This window comes from Nicotiana sylvestris, chromosome 3 (assembly GCF_000393655.2).
Source record: "Nicotiana sylvestris chromosome 3, ASM39365v2, whole genome shotgun sequence".
NCBI classification, from domain to species: Eukaryota; Viridiplantae; Streptophyta; class Magnoliopsida; order Solanales; family Solanaceae; genus Nicotiana; species Nicotiana sylvestris.
In genome coordinates, this window is record NC_091059.1 from 222,109,647 (window position 1) to 222,134,704 (window position 25,058).

Sequence of the window (25,058 nt, forward strand, 5' to 3'; positions counted from 1 at the left end):
AGACACTTGGAACTGGTTCTTCTATCTGGTTCATGTAGCTTCAGGTTCGCACACTTGAATCACACAAGAATTGCTTGCAAAATGCCCTGCTATTTTGCTCTCAACTCACATTTAACTTCAGCTTTTTTGCGTGCTATAAAGTGAGAACATCCCGCAATTTATAGAGTTAGTAGAATAGAAAATAACTAGAATTCCTTGGTGGAAGAGTTCTAGTTATCCTCAACTTCTAACTCCTCCGTTATCTTGGATAGTGTTCTCTTTGAGTAAGGAATCATTTTCCTTATTAATTATGCAACCTTTTCGATTAGGAGATATCAGATATAACCACTTAAGTTTATCTACCTCATGTGCATCCCTTGTGCTTGAATCTGCCCGTATCTATGTACACTGTGGATGGACCTGGTTCATGTTTGAGTTCCTTTGTCAATCTTCAAAATAAACTTCACTTGGGCCAACAATTCTTCTTCTTTCCTTATTAGAGTATCATTTAGATGGGATCTCAATTCTCATTTTATCTTGAATCCGGAGCAATGCAAACGTAAAGATATTTCAATTTTCAGTGACATTCAAATTTTGGGATCATAGAATTACATTACCTATATACAAATGGTATCCAAGAAAGCACCTCAATGCTGAAGACTGAAATCGGTCCTTGGTGAAATTTGATACAAGAGAAGAAAATAGAGTTTCATGTATGTTGGTGATTTTGACGATGTACCGTACGTTACATGGAATAGGAAAATGTTGTGTAACGATAAGATGAAGAGCGTTTATTACAAGTCATTTCATGGGGGAGTCGAACTAACGGATTCCTTAACATGCAAAAATTTGGACGGTTTAGAATTCAAGATTAAGTTCAAAATTCGAGTCAAATCGACCCTTCACTCATTCAATACTTGTTGGATGAGCAAGCTCTCGCACATCTATAAGCCCCCCGTATAACCATCTTATATACTAGTATGATATTTTTTTTATCTTAATTCGAACATTTTTATCTTAATTCGAACACCACCTACAAAATTAAGAATTAAGCCAGGAGGTTGACAAGAAATTAAAGGCGATTTTCATTCCTTCGACTTCTTCTACGTCATTAATCCATCTTATTTCTTTTACTCCTTTCGTTTCAATTTATGTGAACATATTTCCTTTTTAGTCCGTGTAAAAAAGAATGGCATCTTTCCCTATTTGGAAACAATTTACTTTTATGCAATGATTTATGGCCACACAAAATATATGTGCTTCATTTTACACCACAAGTTCAAAAGTCTTCTCTTTTTCTTAAACTCTGTGCTCAGTCAAATGGGTTCACATAAATTGAAACGGAGGGAGTAAAAATTTTCAACCATCTGTACTTTCTCCCTAGATTGTATTCCCACTTTATGTATGGAACTTTTTATTAGAAAAGAAGAAATTGTACTTTGTAGTTTGGACTAATGCCTTTCCACATGACAATCAAAGGGAACCGGTTTACAGGAAGAGTGGTCGGATTAACAGGGAGGCCAGTAGCGATCTATATCCACGCAGGATTCTTCAATGGAGTAACAACAGCTTTCACCTGTAAGTAGTTGCTAAGGCTGTAAATACCCTTTTCCCTGCCCATGCCACTCATCTTGTACCCTCCAAACGGAATCCCTGCATCAAATACATCATAGCAGTTAACCCACACAGTTCCAGCTCTTAGTCCTCGAGTCAAGGTGTTGGCTGTGTCGATGTTCTTTGTGAATACTCCTGCTGCTAGACCATAGCGCGTGTTGTTTGCTCTCTTTATCACTTCGCCAATATCCCTGGCACAAAGTCGATCAGAGAACATTTAATATGAGATTGCTTTGTCATCAAACCTTCTCATACCACGAAGAACAAAAATGTTTTATCCTAAATTAAACTCAGGCCAGACTTTCCATCACGTATTCACGTCCATCATTTAGACTAACTCAAGGCATAGACCCCAAATATAAGCTAGACTCTCGAAAGTTTTTTCCCCAGTTATTGGAAAAATTCATACCATTTGCCTATGTCAGTTAGAGAAAAGCCAGTGATGAATAATTGTTTGCTTAGCAAAGTTAAAACCCTAGTAGAGAAAACACTAGAAAGTTAGGCTGAGCAGAACAATAACCAGTAAAAGATAGAAAAATGTGCTCAAAGTGAAGCTTATGTCTAATTTATCTGTTTCCAGCAACAATAGAGAGCAAAGTTATGAATAGTCCTTTTGCCACAAGGTTCATGTCATAACTTACTTGAATTTGAAGACACACTGCACTGGGCCAAAAATCTCATCCTGTGCTATCAACATGTCCTCCTGATTCAACCAAATGTCAAGGATCACGTTAAACTTTTCGGAAGGAACTTTCAGATAAATTGTTTGAGCACTTCAGAGAAGGAGGAAAACAAGCATATACCTTCACATTTGAGAATACAGTGGGCTGAATAAAGTAGCCTTTGGAGCCAAATCTATCACCACCGCATTCAAGGGTAGCAGAGCTATCACGGCCTGATCTTATGTACCGAAGAACCTTCTGGAATTGCTCCGAGTCTATCTATAATGTTAATTAGATATGAGATTAGCTCAGAACGTGAAGCTTAAAGTTATATACTATGTCATTCACTAAATTTTGTCACTTAGGAGGCAGATATGAGTTTGTAGATATGCAAGGAGCAAACATAAACAGAATGGGACGGGGGGGGGGGGGGGGGAGTACCATCAGGACCTTGCTCAACACCTTTCTTGAAGGGATCGCCAACTACACGTCTCATTGCACGTGCCTTTGCCTTCTCTATGAATTCATCATATACTCGCTCATGTACATAGGTACGAGAACCAGCACAGCAACATTGGCCCTACATACAGAAATAACTTCAGTCATGCACCCAATTATGAGTACTTAATTTTAGAAGAATCTGACAGACCTGATTAAAGAAGAGTGCAAAATGTGCTAGCTCAACGGCATGATCAATGTCAGCATCCTCGCATATAATGAAAGGTGATTTCCCTCCTAGTTCGAGGGTAACTGGTTTCAGATTGCTTTTGGCAGCCAGTCCAAGTACTGTTTTTCCAGTTTCGGTTGATCCAGTGAAAGCAAGCTGCAACAATGAAATGGAAAAAGTTAATGGGGGTCAAAATGCCAATCAAATATGCATTACATATTATCCAAATAAAATTCAGGTCAGAGCTCCGTCATTCTGCAGTTTATCGATAGACGAAGCTCTCTCTTTATCATCTCGTGCTAGATGAGCACAGATTCCCAGAAAGAGGTTCGCCTTCCTTATTTGCTTGATCATTGGCATTTGCGAAACCAGCCTTAACGTAACGGGAAAGACGACAAGATGGTTGCTGCTTCTGTCGGAATTCGACATCACGTATGTAACCAAAAAAGAAGTTTTAAGTCACCTTCAGGCTTTCTTATCCAGGAAAATACATAATTGCAGAAACAGAATCCTAACTATGACATAGACATGATAGTTATTCTCTATTTGAGCTGTTTTAGTTATAACATTCGCTTTAGTAATTCCAGTTATTGTCAACCCCTACCTCAATCCAGAATAAACTATGTAAAGCATTTAGTCCTCTTGGCCCATAAGGATCCGACCATTACCCTAAGCGTAAAGTTCCAACGATATAATCCACTGATCGCTCTTTCTTGCATAAGCGTGACGGATTGTTAAGACTCCCAATGAAGGTCACAAGTGAGAGACCTCGAGAACTCATCTTATAAGCATATTACTGTAAACGTTATATTCACCCTGACCCGGCTATGATATTATTGTAAGTTATAATTAGCTTACAACACCGTCACTACATGGTGGCTTCATGATTGACAAGCACTAGCTGCTCTAAAAGTGAAAACAGAAACTATGCTACTGATGCACCAAAATGGAAATGTGTCATTAGGTAAAATTCATCCTCCAAACCATTCATATATGAATATTGTAATCACAAGTTCAAAAAACGACACTTAATTCATAGACAGAGAAGAGTTTTTATTTCTTGAGAAGAAACCAAAGAAAAAAAGGGTTTCTCCTTGACCTTGTCCACATCCATATGACTAGCAAGTGCTGCACCAGCAGTTGGTCCAAAACCAGAAACAATATTTAGAACACCTGGAGGAAGACCAGCCTGTTAAAAGCCAAAAACAATATGTCAGATACATGGAGTGAAGAGTCGCTTAATTTTGCGATCAGAACAGGACATCTTTTCAAGTTATCTTTCCAGTTAAAACATCTTGAATGGATGCAGGCTCGTCTAAAATGGTAGCAATTATTCTCTTATGCAATTGCTGAGAAATTTATGAAATGTAGCAACTTGTGCCTTGACACAAATATACTGTACATGAACCAACCTCGTGGAATAAGTTTGCAACATAAAGAGCAGTCAGTGGAGTTTGTTCTGCAGTCTTCAGGACTATAGTGTTACCGCAAGCTAGAGCAGGCCCAACTTTCCAGGCAAACATAAGAAGAGGAAAGTTCCACGGAATTATTTGACCAGCAACACCAATTGGTTCATGTAAAGTTTGCACATGGTGTGGCCCATCAGCTGGAATGGTTAGACCATGGATTTTATCTGCCCAACCTATGTTTTCCCAAGAAAGCAAAGTTTCAAAAGATTTGTATATACATGAGAAAGCTTGTAAGTATGATCAACAAGCAAAGTTTAATGAGCATATATTCCTTGTGTGAAAAGTGTCATTACCAGCATAATACCGAAATAGCCGCACAAAGGAAGGTACTTCAGCTTGGGCAGCCTGCAAATATGGCTTGCCATTATCCCATGTTTCTAAAGCTGCAAGCTCATCGTTGTGTTTCTCCACCAAATCAGCAAACTTTAACATTATCTTTGACCTTTCCTGAAGAACCACCCCCACAAAGATTAAGAGATTTTACATAAATAGCGCAACTTCTTGAAACTGACAGTACACAAATTGGAGTAGCATCAAAGCAGAAGACATAGTAAAGATAAAGATATCAAGCTTACATAAGCACTCATTTTGGGCCAAGGTCCCTCATCAAATGCCTTGCGAGCAGCAGCCACAGCGCGATTAATATCTTCAGCATCACCTTCAGCAACATTTGCAATGACTTCCTCAGTTCTTGGATCCAAAGTTGGGAATGTTTTTCCTACAAAAAACACATATCCAATTTTTATTTCCAGCAGCATAGCAACTAATAAAAAAAAAAAGAAGAAGAAGACTTAACCCAAATAGCCGCCTACCTAACCGCTTAAATTAAAAATAGCCGGTGGAGGTAAAATATATGCATAATTTATATATTATATATGAAATAATTGTGTATAATCAATGTAACTAACTATATATATGGCTAGAAAAAGTAAACAATGAATATGACAGGCTATTTGTGTAAAGATCCCAAAAAAGAACTAACGAGTTGGAAATGGTACCGAATAATTACCAGATGCAGAATCAACGAATTGGCCATTGATTAGAAGCTTAGTGAAATTAACTTGAACAGGTGGAGTGGTTAATTCTTCAACTGCAGCAGCAGTACAAAACCTGTTGATGTGCCTTGGAACACCATGGCTCCTTCCTGCTAATTTCAGTTAATTAAAAACCATAAGCTTTTGTACTGATTATGCATCAATTTCATAACATATATATATAGAAACAATCATGTAAATTGTTCCACTTTTTTGCTTTAACAGATACAGGGTGTGCCCACAAGCCGCTTCTGCATTAAATTTTATGGTAGATTGAAAAAAAAAAAAAGGGAAAAAACATTTAAAATTTCCTGTCCCCCTACAAGTAGAAACCAAGACATACAAAAATAACCGGAGACAGGAAAAACAGAAGAATTTAAACAGAAGTAGTAGTTCATTAAATACCATGGATAGATACCCTTTTAGGCTTTAATTTATTCAAGATCCCAGCAATACAAACTTACCTGAGACTATATCAAAGCATGTAGCATTAATTGGTCTGACACACAAACAAGTACAAATAATTTCCCTTTTAGAGTTTTAAAAAGGAAATCGGACAACTTGACCATCATCATCAAATATATAAAGCTAAAAGAAGAAGAAAAAGAAAAGCTTGCAAATGATACAGATTAACATAGAGGTAAAAAAAGAAGGAAAAAAGCTAGCAACCTAGAGGAGCAGAAGCAGAAGGAAAATGGAGAGAACGAGAGAGTAAAGAAGAAAGTCTTCGAGCTGCCATAGCCTTGAACTTGGTGTCTTCTTGAATTTTGCTTATGTTAAATGGGAGTACGAAGATTGGGAGATAAAAGATAAGAAGTAGTAGGTGCTAAGTGCCAAATGACCTTTTGTCTAATTTGATGGTCTCACTATTCAACAAAAATTGACCATTTTCTTTTCTGTTATCGTGCTTATGCTTTGGCGAGAAGACAAGAGGAGTTGGTCTGATGGTAAGCAACTCCACTTCCAACCGAGAGGTTGTGAGTTTGAGTCTCCCCAAGAGCAAGGTGCGAAGTTCTTGGAGGGAAGGATGTCGGGGGTCTATTTGGAAACAGTCTCTCTACCCTAGAGTAGGAGTAAGGTCTGCGTATATACTACCCTCCCCAGACCCCACTAAGTGGGATTATATTGGGTTGTTGTTGTTTGTTGTTGTCCTTGTGCTTTGGTTATTTATTCCTAAAAAAGGATAGGCATATTCTTTTGTGAGTGGTTAAAGGAATTGTTTCATTTTTGTAGTTACTAGTGTCTCATTTAAGGGTAATTAGTTTCTTAAAACGTAATTAAGTATTATTATTTTTTCTTTAAATAAAAACCACCAAGGTGACTGATTTTCTTTTAAACTAGAAAAAATTAGAAATTATATTAAGAGAGAAATAAGACATTCAATTCAATCCAATAAATTTGAATATATCATCAGTTCTATATGAACTTTAAGATTGAATACAACTACCAGGTAACTTTGATTTCGTTGAGGAACTACTCATCGTTAGTGAATAGAAGAATTCGAAAACTAATAAAAGATAGAAAGAATTCCTCATTAGAGTAATAGTTTTTTTTCTCTTTCTGAAAACGTGTATAGGCTTCACGTATTGCATCAGCGTATGGTGGTAATTTCGTGAGAAGTTTTACTATTGTGTCGAGCCTCCTTTTTGTCTCGTAAATTTGTGGACATTAATCTTACACTTTTAGGTCTACAAAAATAAGGTTCACAAAACTGTAAGACAAAAAAATACTTCATACAATTAGTGTTAGTTATATAAGACACAAAATAAAATTTTCCTAATTTTGTTTAGTAGTGAGATTGTAGGGCAATCAAAAATTGCCACGGTCCTTTGAAGCTCCACAAGCACTAAAAGTTGGCTGATACGTGCCTTCTAAAATCACTTGGAATATTAAAAAAATTCTGATAAAAAATTCAAATTGATCATTAAACTTTACATAATAATTTAAATTTGTCGGTTCATAATTGCAGTCAATATATCTCTGTCTTTACAAATTGGACCACGTATATTTTTTTTCACTAAAAATTAATTATCAAAGATGAATTAATCTCTATTTAGTTTGATGAGTGCTAATTAATGACTTTCAGGTACCCTAATGACCTTGTCCCATTTCTTTTTGCTAACCACTAAATGCAATAAAATAATAGATTTTGAAGCACTCCCTTGGGTCCACTATAGGTGATATTTTTGTCTTTAGCACACCACTCAATAAAATACAAACTCTAATAAAACAAATAAGTATTTTGACTAAATTATCCTTAATTAAATTTTATATATTGTTAATTTGACACATCGGAATAGATAAATAGAGACAAATTTAACAAAACTATAATTAATTTATTTTTTATTAGGTAAAAATGACACTTATTTTGGACGAAAAAAAAGGCAAAGAAGTCCCTTATTATGGACCGAATCATATTTAAAATGTATGGAATCTTATTTAGGTCTCAATACAAACGCCCACTCCTATTAAAGTCAATTGGTGAGTATCTGTGTCCCTACGGGGACATCCGATAGAATTGGTGATTATCCAAAAATCTATGGATATTTTAAGAGCTGGAAAGCCACCTGTGAATTGAATTTTGGTGTAATTATACGATTTGGCATGTTTGTTTGGTCAAGTAATTACTTAGCCAGTATAAAAATGAGTGTAAATTGGAGGGGTGTAATTACATTCTCCATGTGACGACTCGAAGGGTCATCACCATAGTTCTTCCTTGTTCCGCGCTTTCGAGGCCTTGAAAATCTCGCTTTTAGTTGCCTCGATTGGCGTGCGCAGTTCGGGCGCGTAGCCGGAAAGTTTTTATGATAGAATACGTGAATTATGTGAAAAATTTGATGAATTTCGACATTAATATGCATAATACTGACTTCGGTCAATATTTTGGGTAAACGGACCCGGACCTGTGATTCAACGGTCCCGGAGGGTCCGTAGAAAAATATGGGACTTAGGCGTGTGCCCGGAATTAAATTCCGAGGTCCCAAGCCCGAGAAATGATTTTTTGAAAGAAATTGTTTTTCTAAAATTTGATATGAAAATTTGAAGTGAAAAGGAGTTAGAAAATACAGGTATCGGGCTCGTATTTTGGTTCCGACGCCCGGTACAAGTCTTAAATATGTGTTAAGCACTATCTGTAAAGTTTGGCTAAAAACGAACGTCATATGACGTGTTTCGGACTAAAAATGGAGAATTTGAGTTATGAAAGTTGAAGAAAGAAAATCATGTGTTTGAGGTTTGATCCTGTGTATATGATGTTATTTTGGCGATTTGATCGCACGAGTAAGTCCGTAAGATGTTTTTAAGATTGTGTGCATGTTTAGTTTGGAGCCCCGAGGGCTCGGGTGAGTTTTGAATGGGGCCCGGGAGGTCTTGGACTTAAGAAAATGCAGGTTCAGGTGTTGTAGACACCAGCGCGGCCGCAGTCATTTCGGCGTGGTCCGCGCTGGAGCCGCGCTGCCGCGATATATTTCTGTGCGGTCCGCGTGGCTGAGTCTGAGGGCTAGGGTTTCAGGTTAACCAGTGTGGCCGCGCACCAAAACAGTGCGGTCCGCGCTGGAAGGGTTCAGAGAAGCCCCAATTTTTCTCCCACTCGGCGCGGCCGCAACACATTTTTGTGCGGTCCGCGCCAGGTCCTCAGAAAGGTATACAAGTTCGGAAAATCTCAGTCATTTTTCACTTTTCAAAAACCCAAAACCTAAGAGGCGATTTTCCAAACAACTTTTCTTCTCCAAAACGATTGGTAAGTGATTTCTAACTTAATTTCTTTATTCCTTAACATCTTTTAACATAATTTCAACTTCAAATCAAAGATTTTCAGGGGTGAAATTGGGTGTTTTGGGTAGAACCTAGGTTTTCTACAAATTGGGAAGTTGGACCTCAATTTGGGGTTCGATTTCAAAACAAAACATATATTTGGATTCGTGGGAGAATGGGTAACCGGGTTTTGGTCCGAACCTCGAGTTTCGACCACGTGGGTCCGGGGGTATTTTTGACCTTTTGGAAAAAACCTTGTAAAATCTATTTTCATGCATTGGGGACGATTCATTTAGTAATTTTTAATGTGATTAAGTAACTTATGACTAGATTCGAGCGGATTGGTGGTGGAATCAAGAGGTAAAGCTATACTAGAAGCGTGAGTTGAGTTTGGAGCATTCAAGGTAAGTGTTTGTTCTAACTTTGGCTTGAGGGAATAGGATTAGGATGTTGTTTGCTACTTGCTAATGTGGAGTACGGTGTATAGGCATGGTGACGGTTATCTATGCACCGGAGTCTAGTATGACCGTGAGTCTTGATTGCTTTTAATTCGAATAACGTGACACAACCTCCTTGTTTATTTGATGAGTTTCATATAATGTGAACGGTTGAGGTAAAATTGTGATTGGTGTACTTTTGGAGCGTTAGCTCGAACATGAATGTGTTAGTTGAGGAAGAATGGATTTAAAAAGGAGAATGTGTTGTGAATACTCCCTTGCCGGGATGTGTAGACTGATATATATATTCTCCCTTGTCGGGATATTTTGGGCTGTTAGTTGTACTCTTGCCGGGTCAGAGTGATATGTTGTTGATTTCCCCTAACGGGACTCTCCTTACAAAATCAGATGTTTCAAATGATATTATGGGATCGTGTGGCACGCCGTCCACTTATATATGATATTATGGGATCGTGTGGCACGCCGTCCACTTATATATGATATTATGGGATTGTGTGGCACGCCGTCCACTTATATATGATATTATGGGATCGTGTGGCACGTCGTCCACTTATATATGATATTATGGGATCGTGTGGCACGTCGTCCACTTATATATGATATTATGGGATCGTGTGGCACGCCGTCCACTTATATATATATATATATATCATGGGAACCGGAGTTTCTTCTGTTTATTTCCGATATTTCATTTTTACCTGTTACTCCCCGATAGCATGTCTCCTCCTAGTTTTACTTTGTATTATCTTGTCATTGTTTTTTTTCTTGCACTTGTATATATATCTGTACAGGTTAATTGTGGTAGGTCCGGTTTAGCCTCGTCACTACTTCGCCGGGGTTAGGCCAAGCACTTACCAGCACATGGGGTCGGTTGTGCTGATGCTACACTCTGTGCATTTTTGTGCACAGATCAGGGAGTAGCTTACGGACCACAGCAGTAGGACTTCTAGGAGCTATCTTTAGTCTAGGGACTCTCGAGGTAGCCTAGCTGGCGTTCGCAGGCCGAAGTCCCTTTCCATGTTTTTCGTTTGTTTATCTTGTATCAGACAAACATGATGTATTTTCCTTTCAGACATTGATTGTAGTATTCTGTAGTAGTCCGTGAGCTAGTGACACCAGACTCTGGGTAGCATTTTGGTTCAAACTTCCGCACTTTTGGTTCTCAGTTGCTTTAGATTTAAAGTCTTCCGTTTAAATTTTGTCTCGTTTATTATATTGTTTGAAAGAAAGCAGGAAAGGTGTTTTAAATATTTAGTTTGCCTAGCTCCGATAGTAGGCGCCATCACGACACCCGATGGTGGGAAATCCGGGTCGTGACACTCCAATTCTCAAAGGGAGGTGAGAATTGGTGGTAATTACACTGTGTAATTACAAGGTTGCTTTTTAGTTTCTTTCTTTTTTATTTTTTATTTTTTAAACTTTTAAATTTTATTTTTACTTTTAAATTTTTTAAAATCTTCGAATATATTTTTCTTTGTACATTATTTATCTTTTATTTCTCTACCTTTACTTCTTGTGAATTTATGTAATTGCATATATTTTATTTTTTATTTATTTTATTATTTTATTTTTTGAAACTACACCTCCTCATATTAGAAATAATAAGTCATTAACAAATTTGACATATAATGAGTAATGCAATTAAAGTGAAATTTCATTGTTGAATGTGGTTATAAACTTATTATGTTTCCTAATCTTAAGTTGTAATGGAACTTACTATTATTATATTGGAATTGACATATGTTAAACTATTTTTTTGGATTTTAAAATTGTGTTATATTCATGGTTCCAATTTACTTGTTTTTAGAAGTATTCGGTCACATTGCTTGTTGTTCATTTTTTAGTTAGAATTGATAGATTAGTTTTGTCAAACATGAATACTGTTATGACATTATATTTATAAATATTAATTTATTTTATCAAACATGAATTCCATGATGTTCTTACAAAACGTATGTTTTTAGTTTTTGTAAGTATCTAAACTAAACATTATTAATTTGAAAAATATATATAAATTATTTTTACAATATTAATTATAAATATATGATTACTAATTAATGTATATTCATGAAAAAATATACATCTTAAATACCAAATATAGTATAATCGTCCCAAATTACCATTTCTAATACATCAGTGGGGCAGGCTCGGACACATTGACTACATCCTATGCATGTATCATAAATTTTTACTAAATGTGATATTGGGTCTATACATTTTTGAATGTTATAAATTTTTGATCTAGTAAACTTAAAAACGAATCATATAATCATATATTTATATAGCAGATGAATCAATGAGTTATCATATTTTTCTAATCAACCGCCCATTTATACTTTAAAACTTTATATGCATATATTTATTATATTAACTTTAAGTTTTTACAATTACTTTATTTAAAATTTAATCTAACTGTTTAATTACACTTGTGCAACCAAATAGTAAATTTGTAATTACACTGTAATTTACACTATGATAAATAAATAAGTCGTCGTAATTACACAACTGTGTAATTACTACCCTTGTAATTACACCGATTCCAATTACCTGGTGGCTTTCCAAACATACCCTAAAGGAACACTCACCTTTGAATTGTGAACTTTAGATATATCGTGTTAAACCTTATCTGAACTAATGATAACCATACATTCATATTGATAGTTGTATGAAACTGATTTTTAGACTATTTGGTGTATAGGTCGAAATCTGAACAGAAGAATCTCACTTAAGGGAGGACGACCAAGAGCTAACCGAGTCGAGGTCACGTATAAGAAGCAATACACTAACAAGTGATTCGGCCGCGGTCGAGGTCGAACATTCTGTTCAGCCTGAACGACTAGTTCAACCCTCAGACATTTCTAGAGGAATATTCCACAGGATATTCCAAGAACTTAAGTATTCCGATTAAGGTCCACTGAGTAAAGAAAGTATTTTTGTATAAATATCATAGGAGAGAATAACTAATAATGGGGGGGAGGCTGGAAAAAACTCAGATACACAGGTAGACATATCTTGAGAGAGAAGGGAGATAATTCATCTCTGGCTCCTAGTCAAGGAGAAAGGAAGCTTAGATCCTCATTATCCATTATTAGTTGCATTGTGTCAAATGTATGGGGGTCAACGTTATTCAAGAACGGTTACCATTTTTATCTATATATTCTTTGTTGTCATTTAATATCATCAAAATCATCATCCTTTTCTTATGCGACGGTGTTAGTTTGTGTGAGTCCACCAACCAGTAGAGTACCCGGTCCTCTTCGTGATTCTGATGAGAATGCTAATACAACTGTATGTAAATAAGGCAGAGGATTTTTACGTGGAAAAATCTCACACAAGGGGATCAAAAAACTATGACCTACACCTGTAGGTTTTTAACTTCACTAACTTGCAATCTCCCTATTACAAGCCACTTTGTAATAACCCTATTGCAAAGACTTCAACTAACTTGTGATGCTCTCATCACAAGCCACTCTATAACTATCCTAGTTACAAAGTCTTTGACTAACTTGTGATGTTTCCACCACAAGCCACTTTGTCACACTACAGTTACAAAGGCTTCTGCTTATGACTACACCTAACCACAACATAAACTCGGGGAGTTCACGAATTTACAAAGGTTTCCTAATCAACGCTTCTAAGAAAGCAGGATAGGAGTTACAATGAAGAACACATAACAAAGACTCAACAAAACCTAAGGACTTAAGATGTCTTCAATCTTGGATCCGGTCCTTGAGGTTGTTGCAGCTTTGTTCTTGAGAGAGTATGTTGCTAGCACTTGAGAGGATGTTTTCTTTTCTGATTTTCAAGTGTTCGAGTGATCAGATCTCATGCACCAGGTTGTTATATTACAAAAGACATTACAATGGTGATGTCAAATCTTGGTTAGTACATGCTTTTTCTCAATGGGAAGTGACTGCTGCACTATCACATGTACAGTTGCAGGCAGTCACTTTCTGCAGTTGCTTTCCAACTGTAGTTGACTTGTACTTCTATCAGAGAAACCTAAGGGACTAGGTCCCTATTGTGTTCCTCTTTGTACAGTTGCGGACAGTCACTTTTTACAGTTGTATAGTTGCTTGTACTTCTGTCAGGGGAGCACCAAGGGATCAGGTTCCTAATTTGGTTCTTGTGCACACTGCCCAGATTGTCTTGAGTTGAGTAACTTGAATGATGTTTTGTATAAAACCATTGTAGGCACACCTTGATCACATCACTTGAAATGATGTGAGCACTTTAGTTGGTCAGAGAATGAGTGGGTGTTGGAAATAGTGTAGTATGGCAAAAACAGTGCAGACAGTCACTTCATTTCCATCTGTGTCCAATTGACTTTGTACTGTCGTGAGGAACCCACAAGAGTATCAGTTCCTTGTTTGAGTATCAGGTCCTTGTTTGGGTTCCTACCTCCTGAAGCTGTAGCAAGTTCATATTTGGCTGGAATCCGTTAGATACAGTGTAATCCAAGTGAGTCAGGTTCCTTATCTAGTTCTTGACATTAAGTTTGTTAGATCATCAAAACACAAGGCAAAGATATTGAAAATCTATCAATTTTCCCCTTTTTGATGATGACATACTTAGCATTGAAAACGAGGAGTTAGAGCTCAGAGAACCAGATTGAATAATAGGAGACCACAGGTTCCCCATGACTTTATGCCCTGACTTACACATGTTTCCCCATATGTTCCCCCTGACTCTATTCCTCCCCCTGACATATGTTCCCCTTGTTCTATATGGAAAGTTTGTTAGATCATCAAAACATAGATTAAAAGACCTTAAGCCCATCAATTTCTCCCTTTTTGATGATGACAAACTTTTAACATTGATGACTATTTGACTTAACCAGATAAGGTACCAGCAACTGCATATGTCCCCCCTGACTCTATTCTTCCCCCTAACATACGTTCCCCCTGACTCTATTATTCCCCCTTTTGGCATCAACAAAAAGACACAATCGGGCAGAAAAGCATAAAGAAGTCCAACAAAGCTAACTCACGCCACATATGTACATACAACATGATAGAAAAGAGAAGCAAAAGGGAAAACAAGCATTGTACAAGCTAAAGAAGAGCTGTTTCATTGATAAGAAATTTGATTGTTTCAATAGGAGCAGCAACGGTGAAATCCAACATGCCATCACAAAAAAACAGACAAAAAGAAAACAACAGCCACAGAACATCAGAGCAAAAGATAACTGGCCACTAAGATAATCCTAGGGGGTACTAGAAAAGGGAGGCTTGGAAGAGGAGGCAGCAATGGTTTTGAGAGCCAGGTCCATGCGGGCATTTGCAGACAACTATTAGTCAAGAAGTTTCTCCCACAGGTTCTCCACTTATTGCCTAAGTCCAGAACTTGTCTCATACCTGCTATCTCCTAGATTGTAGTGCAAGCGTGCGACCCCACAAAACTTTTCTGAGTTAACTCTCCTGCCCAAGGCCACTGTCATATGGAATGGTCTTCAATGAACTAGGTCTCGTTCCTGCTTGCAACAGCCACAATGTCACCTTCAAACAAATCTTTCTCAACCACAAACTTTTGTAGATCTTTTCACTAAGGAACTAGGTTCCTCCACAATATTTTTATCAACCTTAACCACTGGAATGTGTTTGTCAACCACAATTTCCCCCTATTTCATCAACCTCTTCTTCTTTTTCTTAATACTCTGCTTACTCTTCTGTAAAGCAGACTCAAAAGCCTCTTTCTTCTGCAATCGCCTGGTTTGTTTCAATTAAAAGAGAATCAGATTCTTCAATAGGTTTTTCTGTGATGGTGTCATGAACTGGAGACTCGAAAAACATCAGAGTCCTATTATCCCCTAAGAATGAAGTTTCTTCCCCTTGAGATTTAGGCAGAGGGAAGGCTCCTTTATTCATAAGACTCTTAGCAGCGATAGCCATGATATTTAGTGCCGCTTCCTTTTCTGGTGACTCTGTGGGAGCCACTGAGCCCAGAACGGAGGAGTTGAAGTACTGATCTGAATCTTCCTCAAAGACCTCTGATGCCTGAGGAGTAGCACTTTTGGTTTGTTCAGAGAAAGGAGGAGAAGTAGGGTTTGCAACACATGGAAGTGAGATAGGGTTTGACAGAGGAGTAGAGGTGACTGGAGATGAGGATGAAATTGGTATGGGTATAGTAGTATCAAGGATAGTGAAGAAGTGGGTTTTTGGTGGTAGTGTTAAGGGAGGTGGAGATGTAGGAGTGATGTTGATGGTAGGAGAAGAAGACGATTGTTCGTTGGCCATGGTGAAAGAAGTGGTAGAAAGTTCTGAAGGAAAAATTAAAAAGATGCAAAAGGAGACAATGGTTTAGAACTACTGGTCTGAAAAGTCAGATGATGTGGCAGTTGAATTAGTTTTTCTATCTTTTTAAATAAGCATGCGAAAAACACATTACTACTGACCTGTGGTACATGAACCAGGTTCCTGACCTATTTTTGTAAAAGGGTTTTGCAGCTCTCCTCCGAAGTTCAACACTGTACTTTTAGTTTCTATGATAATCATGCGTGCTTACCTGCAACGGTATAGATGTGAGTTATGCCTAGTCAGAAAACACTTTAGCCAATTTTTACCTTAGTGTGACTGTAATAGTCATGTCAACAGAACCAATTTCTCAATTAGGTTTAAGTAACCCAGTGCCATCTTGTTTCTCAAAGTGTTCCCTACTCAGATCTTTGGTGAAGACATCTGTAATTTGATCTTCTGTGCAACAAGATCTTATACAGATAAAACCCTTTTCGACATTGTCGCTTGATCCACAATGAATGAGCACAGCACAAGGCAGCTGCAACATATTCTGCTTCAGCTGTTGAGAGAGCTACTGAGTTTTGTTTCCTTGTACCCCATGAGATAAAACATGATCCATGGAAATGAGCCATTCCAGATGTGCTTTTTCTGTCCACCAGATAACCTGCATAATCAGTGTCAGCATAACCAATAAGGTTGAAATTGTCCCCTGAAGGATAGTACAGAACCAGGTTCTGTGTGCCCTTAAATTATCTCAGAATTCTCTTAGCAGTCTTTAGATGAGATTCCTTAGAATTTGATTGGAACCTTGCATGTAATCCCATACTAAATACGATTTCTGGCCTGCTAGCAGTAAGGTAGAGTAGAGATCCAATGATTCCCATGCTTCCATATCAAACCTTTTCAAGAGTTCTTTGAAGGCCCAGGAAGACATTTCTGCTGACTGATACACGTTCCCTTTATGGACTGCTTCACTTGAAGACCCATGAAGACATTCAGTTCCCCCATCATACTCATTTCAAACTAACTTCCCCATGAGTTTAGCAAATTCTTCACATAATGAGTTTGTTGTAGCTCCAAATATGATGTCATCCACATAAATCTGAACAATGAGAAGGTTCCTTCCCTGATTCTTCAAAGACAATGTATTGTCAATCTTTTCTTCTGTGAAGCCATTTTCCAAGAAAAACTTGGATAGTCTCTCGTACCACGCTCTAGGGGCCTGCTTCAATTCGTACAGTGCCTTATCCAAGTTGAATACATGTTCAGGATGTACATGACGTTCACACCTGGAGGTTGCTTGACATAGACTTCTTCCTTGAGAAAACCATTTAGGAAGGAATTCTTCACATCCATTTGGAGTAGGGTGAATTCCATATGTGAAGCAAGGGCAATGAGGATCCCAATAGCTTCCATACAAGCTACTGGGGCAAGAGTCTCATCATAATCGATCTTTTCCTCCTGATTGTATCTTCTGACAGCAAGCCTTGCTTTGTTCCTTGTAGTATTTCTATGTTCATCCATCCCATTCCTGAATACCCACCTGGTCCCTATGATGGTTCTGTCTGAAGGTCTAGGTATCAGGTGCCATACCTTGTTTCCTTCAAATTGATGTAGTTCCTCTTGCATTGCAGTAATCCAGTCTGCATCCTTCAAGCCTTCCTTGATATTTTTGGGTTCTATTTGGGATAGAAATGCTGAGAAGGCTAGGGAATTTCTGATTTTTGATCTTGTCTAAACTCTAGAATCAAGGGGGTAATTATATTATCAAGTGGATGGGAGCTTTTGTGTTTCCAATTTGGGACTGAAGTTTGATTGGTAGAGAGATTGGGTAAGTTAAATGGATTTTCCTGCACTCCTTGTTCTATTACTTGGGGAGTGCCTTGCACTGCATCTCCAACTCTTTCTTCAGTGGTAGTAATTGAAGTACTAGGTTCCTCTTGAGAAGTGGAATATGATGTTGCATTGTCTTCACCTGTCTCTTTCATCTGACTCATCATGTCAACCTTGCCATTTGATACATCAGATATTTCCCCAGGAGCTAAAAGTGGTTCATTATCTTGATCATCACTGTTTCCTCCTTTGTCAGAAGAGGGATTCTTGTTGAATAACTTATGACCACTTTCTTCCACACATTGTGTCCTTTTTTTGCAGCCTTGTAGACTTTGCTTTAAGAGGAATATCCTAGAAGGTTTCCTCCATCACTCTTGGCATCAAATTTACCAGGCTGATCCTATCCATTGTTGAGAGCATAACATTTATACCTAAATTTTCTTAGGTGAGTCAGCTTGGGTTTCCTTCCAGTCAGCAACTCATAGGGGGTTATGTTCAGGATAGGTCTGATCATGCACCTCTTTTCACTCATGCTCAGTATTCCCATATGAATTGCACGCTCCGTGTTCTTTGAACTTTGAATTGACAGACCATGGACCAGGTCCTTCTTCATCAATATATCCAGAAGTGAGAAACTTGTATCCCCCAATCCTTTATGCCAAGTCTTCGAATCATTATCAACGGCATTCAAGCAGCTCAAATCACCAGCTTAGACATGAACTTCTACCTTGTTTTCTTTCCAATACCTAGAATGTACCCATTCTTTCCATTTTTCAAAGGGTACATACCTTCCTTGCTGGGCTTTTAGTGAGAGAAAATCCATGGTATTTCCAGTCATATGTTTTGAGCATCCACTGTCCATGATACATTGTAGTTTGCTTCCTGCCATTGTTCCCTTCACATCTAAATTATGGGTTAGATTTAGGAATCCAAACTAGTTTGGGTCCCTTGTTATGATAAAAGGGATAGATAAGGGCTTTTCTAGTCCATGCAGGCAACATTGGTTTCTTGCGAGCGGTACCTAGACCCCTGTTAGTCGTCACTTTGTCAGTAAACCCTTTATTTTTCTGAGCAGATTGACCCCTGGCCTGAAAATTTTCCTTGAAGTGCCCATTGTTCCCATAGTAGGTACACAACCAATTATCAAGAATTGTGACGTACTTGCTGTGAGGGTTATAAGGAGTTTTCTCCTTTTAGAACCCGATTCCCTGCCTGTTTCTACTATTGTTGAAGTACATGGCAGTGACAGCATCTCAAGACCAGATCCACTTGAGAGATTTCTCAAGGTCACTTTTTTACTTTCTTCAATTTAGCTTGAAACTGCCTATTTTTCTCGAGTTCACCATATATCCTAGTTCTAGCAGCTTTCAACTCATTTTCAAGCCTAATGTGTTGCTCACTGACTATCTCCTTTCATTTTGCAGAATTTTCAGGTTTTGACTTAATCTCCGGTCTATCTATTGTTTCCCTTAGGTCAGCAATTATTGTCAAGAGATCATTTCTTTCTTCTTCGAGGTTTTGAATGGTTTCCTTATGGTCAATAACTACAGCCACTAAGTCATCTCTAGTTTGTTCAGCTTCTCCTAGTTCTAATATTACGGAATCCCTATCCTCCACAAGACTATGATAGGCATCAAGCGATATCCTAGCTAAAGACATGAGTTTCTTACAAGAGTAGGATTTCAAATTTCTCTAAACATACCTGAAATTTGCCTCCTTGTTGTCATCGTCTTCATCATCATCTGGTTGTGCCATCAATGCAAAGGTTGAGTCATATTCATTTTTCTTGCCTTCACTTTCCATCATGAAGCTATCACTAGCATCAGTTTCATCTTCAGACTCACCAAATGCAAGAGCCTATTTCACCACGTTGCAAGCATATCTCTTTTTCTTGAAGTCCTTGAAGGGCTTCAGGTTCCTCTTAGCTATTTTTTAGACTTATTCTTAGAGAACTCTTGTTTCAAGAGAGGACAATCTTTGATGAAGTGTCCAGTCTTTCCACACTTATGACAGAGATCATAGTTTTTTGGTTTGCTGGAGCTACCCCTTTTTAGCATTTCTCCATTTCTTCTGACTATCTTCTGAAATCTTTTGGTTAGGTAAGCCATGTCATTGTCTTCCTCACTTGAGTCATATCTATCGGCTTCGAGCACCAGGTTCTTGTCATTTGAAATGGAAGTTCTTCCAGTACCTTTTTCAAGATTTGGTGGAGCACCCATAAGGATCCTTTCTAGGTGTTAGCCTTTTAGAAAGAACCTGCTCTGATACCAATTATTAGTTTGCGTGAGTCCACCAACCAGTAGAGTACCTGGTCCTCTTCGTGATTCTACTGAGAATGCTAATAAAACTGTACGTAAATAAGGCAGAGAATTTTTACGTGGAAAAATCCCACACATAGGGATCAAAAAACCACGACCTCCACCTGTATTCACTAACTTGAATATCCCAATTACAAGCCACTTTGCAATAACCCTATTGCAAAGACTTCAACTAACTTGTGATGCTCTCATCACAAGCCACTCTATAACTATCCTAGTTAAAAAGGCTTTGACTAACTTGTTATGTTTCCACCAAAAGCCACTTTGTCACACTACGGTTACAAAGGCTTTTGCTTATGACTACACCTAGCCACAATATAAACTCAAGGAGTTTACGGATTTATAAAGGTTTGCTAATCAACGCTTCTAAGAAAGCAGGATAGGAGTTACAATGAAGAACACATAACAAAGACTTAACAAAACCTAAGAACTTAAGATGTCTTCAATCTTGGATCCGGTCCTTGAGGTTGCTGCAACTTTGTTCTTGAGAGAGTTTGTTGCTAGCACTTGAGAGGATGTTTTCTTTTTTGATTTTCAAGTGTTCGAGTGATTAGATCCCATGCACCAGGTTGTTATATTACAAAAGACATTACCATGGTGATCATAATGGTGATGTCAAATCTTGGTTAGTACATGCTTTTTCTCAATGGGAAGTGACTGCTACACTGTCACGTGTATAGTTACAGGCAGTCACTTTCTGCAGTTGCTTTCCAGCTGTAGTTGACTTGTACTTCTGTCAGAGAAACCTAAGGGACCAGGTCCCTATTGTGTTCCTCTTTGTACAGTTGCGGGTAATCACTTTTTGCAGTTGTATAGTTGACTTGTACTTCTGTCAGGGGAGCACCAAGGGATCAGGTTCCTAATCTGGTTCTTGTGCACACTGCCTAGATTGTCTTGAGTTGAGTAACTTGAATGATATTTTGTATAAAACCATTGTAGGTATACCTTGATCACATCACTTGAAATGATGTGAGCACTTTAGTTGGTCAGAGAATGAGTGGGCGTTGGAAAAAAATGCAGTGCGGCAAAAACAGTGCAGGCAGTCACCTCATTTCCAGCTGTGTCCAATTGACTTTGTACTGCCGTGAGGAACCCACAAGAGCATCAGGACCTTGTTTGAGTATTAGGTCCTTGTTTGGGTTCCTACCTCCTGAAGATGTAGCAAGTTCACATTTGGCTCAAATCTGTTAGATGCAGTGTAATCCAAGTGAGTCAGGTTCCCTATCTGGTTCTTGACATTAAGTTTGTTAGATCAACAAAACACAAGGCAAAGATATTGAAAACCTATCAGACGGGATTCAATCATTGTTATAATTAAATTTTATGTTCAGTTATGCCTGCTTATTCTTATCTCCTATCTCAAATCTAGGATAAAATATCTTTGGCTAGGATTTTGCCTCAAATCTTCTTATTTAATTAGTTCAAGAAAAAAGTCTACCACTTTTTTGGTCGAACAATTTGGCGCCGTCTGTGGGGGATTTTCTAGCCAAAGTTTTAGTCTCCTCTAGATATAAGGTCAGCCAAAGTCCCACTTCTCGATTGACGTAGCTTTGCCCTCTCAATACAAACACCAACTTGAATTATTTGTAGGCAAGCTCTTGAAATAGCCGAACAAACCGAGGTCAGATCTTTGCACGAAAATGAAATTACATTTTGATATCTACGTGAAAGCCACATCTTGCTGATGGGGTGAGTCTGGTATGTCGTAAGCGTGAGTTGTCAAAATAGGATTATGGTCACTACACACTAAGCACGTCCACCATCTTATTGCTATATTAACGTCAGATATCTATCTACACTTTATGTACACTACCCTCTCTCTTAGGAAGGAATGATAGCCTATTATGTAATTCTTTGAAATGGCAAGCTTACTATGCCCGTGTGTTTGCGGTATGACTTATGTTCCCCTTATTTTTGTGCACCTGGGACTGGATCGGACCGGACTCTAACTCGAGATCCCAACGGGCAAAATAAATTATTATTCCACAAAACGCCTAGATTCGACTAACGGCGAAGCCAAGCACGGAGCCAGTATTAAATCTGAAGCTGGCATTCAAGTATGGGTCAAAATGAGTCATATTACAGCGCCCCTCTCCACTCGTCAACCAATTAGGCCGAGGTAACAAACAATTTAGTTTGGGTTTAACTGACTATTTTTTTTGAGTGGGATAGGAACAAGAACACTGTCCCAACTACGCGAACAAGAGAACAAACGCCATTAAAACAACACTCCCCACACCATATCATCCTACAGGCAACGGATGAGTGAAGCAACCTCTCCAACAAATTGGTATTTAACGCCATAAAGGGAAAAATCTGAATAGACTAGGAACCAATTACCAGCTCGGAGAACATACGAATCTCTCCAGTACTTAGAAAGAACACAAGTGCGTGAAACCCATCCACGCACTCGCCAAAGCAACTATGCAATGACACAACTAGTTAAAATCTGATCTCGCCCATACGTGATCTCGGCTTGAGTACGACATTCATCACCCAGTTTATCAACTACCTCTTCAGGCGGAGCGATGAAGGAACTAGATAGACTGGGACTCCTCGAACGTATTTACGGATCGTACAATAACGTGTAACCTTCTCCAATAAATGAATAAGCAAAATTCTTACGTAACTTTACCAAGTTTACACGTCACGCCAATACAGGAAAAATAGTTGACCTTACTCAAATTCATTAGAAGGTTAAATTCGACCTCGCTCGAAATTACAAGTCAAAATGGACTTTGCCCAAATTAGCAAATCAAAATTCGACTTCGCTAGAATTTACAAGTCAAAACTCGACTTCGCTCAAACTGGCAAGTCAAAATTCGACCTCGCTCGAATTTACAAGTTGAAACTCGACCTCGCTCGAACTAGCGAGTCAAAAATTGACTTCGCTCAAATGGACGAGTCAATATTTGACCTCGTTTGAATTAACATACCAAATATGATCTCGCTCGAGTTAATAAGTCCAGATCTACCTCGTCCGAATTAGTAGGTCAAATTTGATCCCGCTCGAATCGATTACCAAAAGTCAGGAACTTATTACGAGCAAATCCAAGAAATCCAAAATGAAATGGAAGAGCCAAAAACATACAATCAAAGACAAACCGATTGTTTTATTCAATAAAAAAAGTGCCTTACAGATGGCCAAAAAGGGACCCCCGCCCAACCAACTAAATACAAAATAACAAGTTAAAAGCACAAAGGTTTCACTCAGCATCACCCACATCCATGCCATCACCTCTTTGTCCACTGGGTTCGGCGACGTCACCTCCACCATCATCCTCTCCATTAGAACGGCCATCATAAAAATACAATCCCGTCCTTAGCCTCATCATCCCCATCGGCCTTCGGTGTCGCGGGGTCATAGCAGCAGGCAAGCCGGGCCTCACGTGCTTTCATGCGAACTTCTTCAAAAGCGGCTTCCGAAACATTCCCCGCTGTCAACAAGCCCTTATATATATCCCGCTGAGCCTCAACATGGATCCACATCTCGTACAGATGGCGAGGAACGATAGCAGAGGTGGACACAGAAGGAGTCGAAGCTAACAGTTGAGCCCTCTCAGCCTCGAGAGCAGCAATTTGATCACCCAGGGTCGAGACCTCTCCCTCAAGCTCGCCATTTCTCTCATCAAACCGCGCCTCCCTCAGAGTAGCCGTCCCCATATAAGTTGCACGCTCAGACCCGCGAACGTGGATAGAATCCTTCAATGCTACAACCCTTGTCACACCTCCTTTTTCCACACCCGAGGGGGCACAAGGGAGTTTTTTTCCAATTAAAGGACAATCGAAACGGGATTGGTTTAATTATTTCAGAGTCGCCAGTTGGGATATTTAGGGTGTCCCAAGTCACCAATTTTAATCCCGAATCGAGGAAAAGAATGACTCTATATTATGGTCTGCGTACCAGAAATCCGGATAAGGAATTCTGTTAACCCGGGAGAAGGTGTTAGGCATTCCCGAGTTCCGTGGTTCTAGCACGGTCGCTCAACTGTTATATTCGGCTTGATTATCTGATTTTATACAAGTGTGAACTTATGTGCAAAATTTAACTTTTAACCGCTTTTATCATTTACTGTTTTTATCAAGAATTGCAACGTTGTGAAAATGTATCTCGAACCGCGTTACAATCAATGTACCCGTGGTCGTCGACACACTTTGACTCCGTTGAGATTTGGATTTGGGTCACATCAATGTGCACCCGAGTTTAAGGAAATTAAATTATTAAAGGCGCGCCTAAAGCGACTAGCGTATTTATTTTGGGTAGGACCGTGGAATTTTACTAAACGGTCCATCCCGAAGCCTAAACAATTTTTAAAGCAATATTTATTGAGGGCCCCGCAATTTGTATTTTTATTTGGCGAGGCTCACCTCGTTCTTTATTTCTAATGAATTTGCAACGTCATGGACATGCATCTCGAACCACGTCACAGTCAATGTACCCGTGATTAGAGAGGCATTTCGAATCCGTCGAGATTTGGATTTGGGTCACATAAATGTGCACCCGAGTTTAAGAAGGTAAAGTTTATTAAAGCGTATCCTAAAGAGACTAACGTGTTGTCATTTTAGGAAGGTTGTGAGATTTGCTAAACAACCCGTCCGGGAAACTAAATGCTTCAATGATTTACATTTAACAAGGGCCCCGCATCTGCGTGTTTTGTTTATTTTCATCGAGGCTCATCTCGTTCTTATTTTAAAAGGATATCCTATAGCAACTACGTTTCTTGTCGTGTTCGTCTCTATCAATTGAAAACGGTAGACAGTCCTAATTAATTACATGATTGCGAGTTTACTTATAACAGGATTTAAAATGCTTTTACAGAATAATAAAATGTGACTGCGATTATGGATAACTAGCCGAAAATTATGGGCCCATTTGTATTCATGCTCATTTTTTCCAATTACATTTTGACAGTGCATTGGTTGTGTACCTGGTATAGAGAGGAAAGAAAGAAAGAGAGTAATCAGTTGAGTAGTATGCAACAAACACAGCAGCAACAGATTCACAGCAACAACACAGCAACAAACAACCAGCCAA

General features: G+C 38.6%; 1 protein-coding gene across 2 annotated transcripts; it reads right to left on the minus strand.

The window, feature by feature from the left end:
- Nucleotides 1-1,376: 1,376 nt before the first annotated feature.
- LOC104214464 (benzaldehyde dehydrogenase, mitochondrial-like) lies at nucleotides 1,377-6,323 on the minus strand. 2 transcript variants are annotated; one of them, XM_070171524.1, is made up of 11 exons: nucleotides 6,095-6,323; nucleotides 5,401-5,538; nucleotides 4,967-5,109; nucleotides 4,685-4,838; nucleotides 4,335-4,564; nucleotides 4,022-4,111; nucleotides 2,905-3,078; nucleotides 2,697-2,835; nucleotides 2,397-2,530; nucleotides 2,235-2,296; nucleotides 1,377-1,784 (listed from the first exon to the last, which is right to left on the minus strand). In XM_070171524.1, the coding sequence occupies exons 1-11, from the start codon at nucleotides 6,162-6,164 to the stop codon at nucleotides 1,511-1,513; spliced, it is 1,608 nt and encodes a 535-aa protein (XP_070027625.1). In that variant the 5' UTR covers nucleotides 6,165-6,323; the 3' UTR covers nucleotides 1,377-1,510. The 2 variants fall into 2 exon arrangements, with proteins under 2 accessions (XP_070027625.1, XP_070027626.1); XM_070171525.1 differs by having other exon boundaries at nucleotides 5,401-5,535; nucleotides 6,095-6,246.
- Between the last annotated feature and the right edge of the window lie 18,735 nt (nucleotides 6,324-25,058).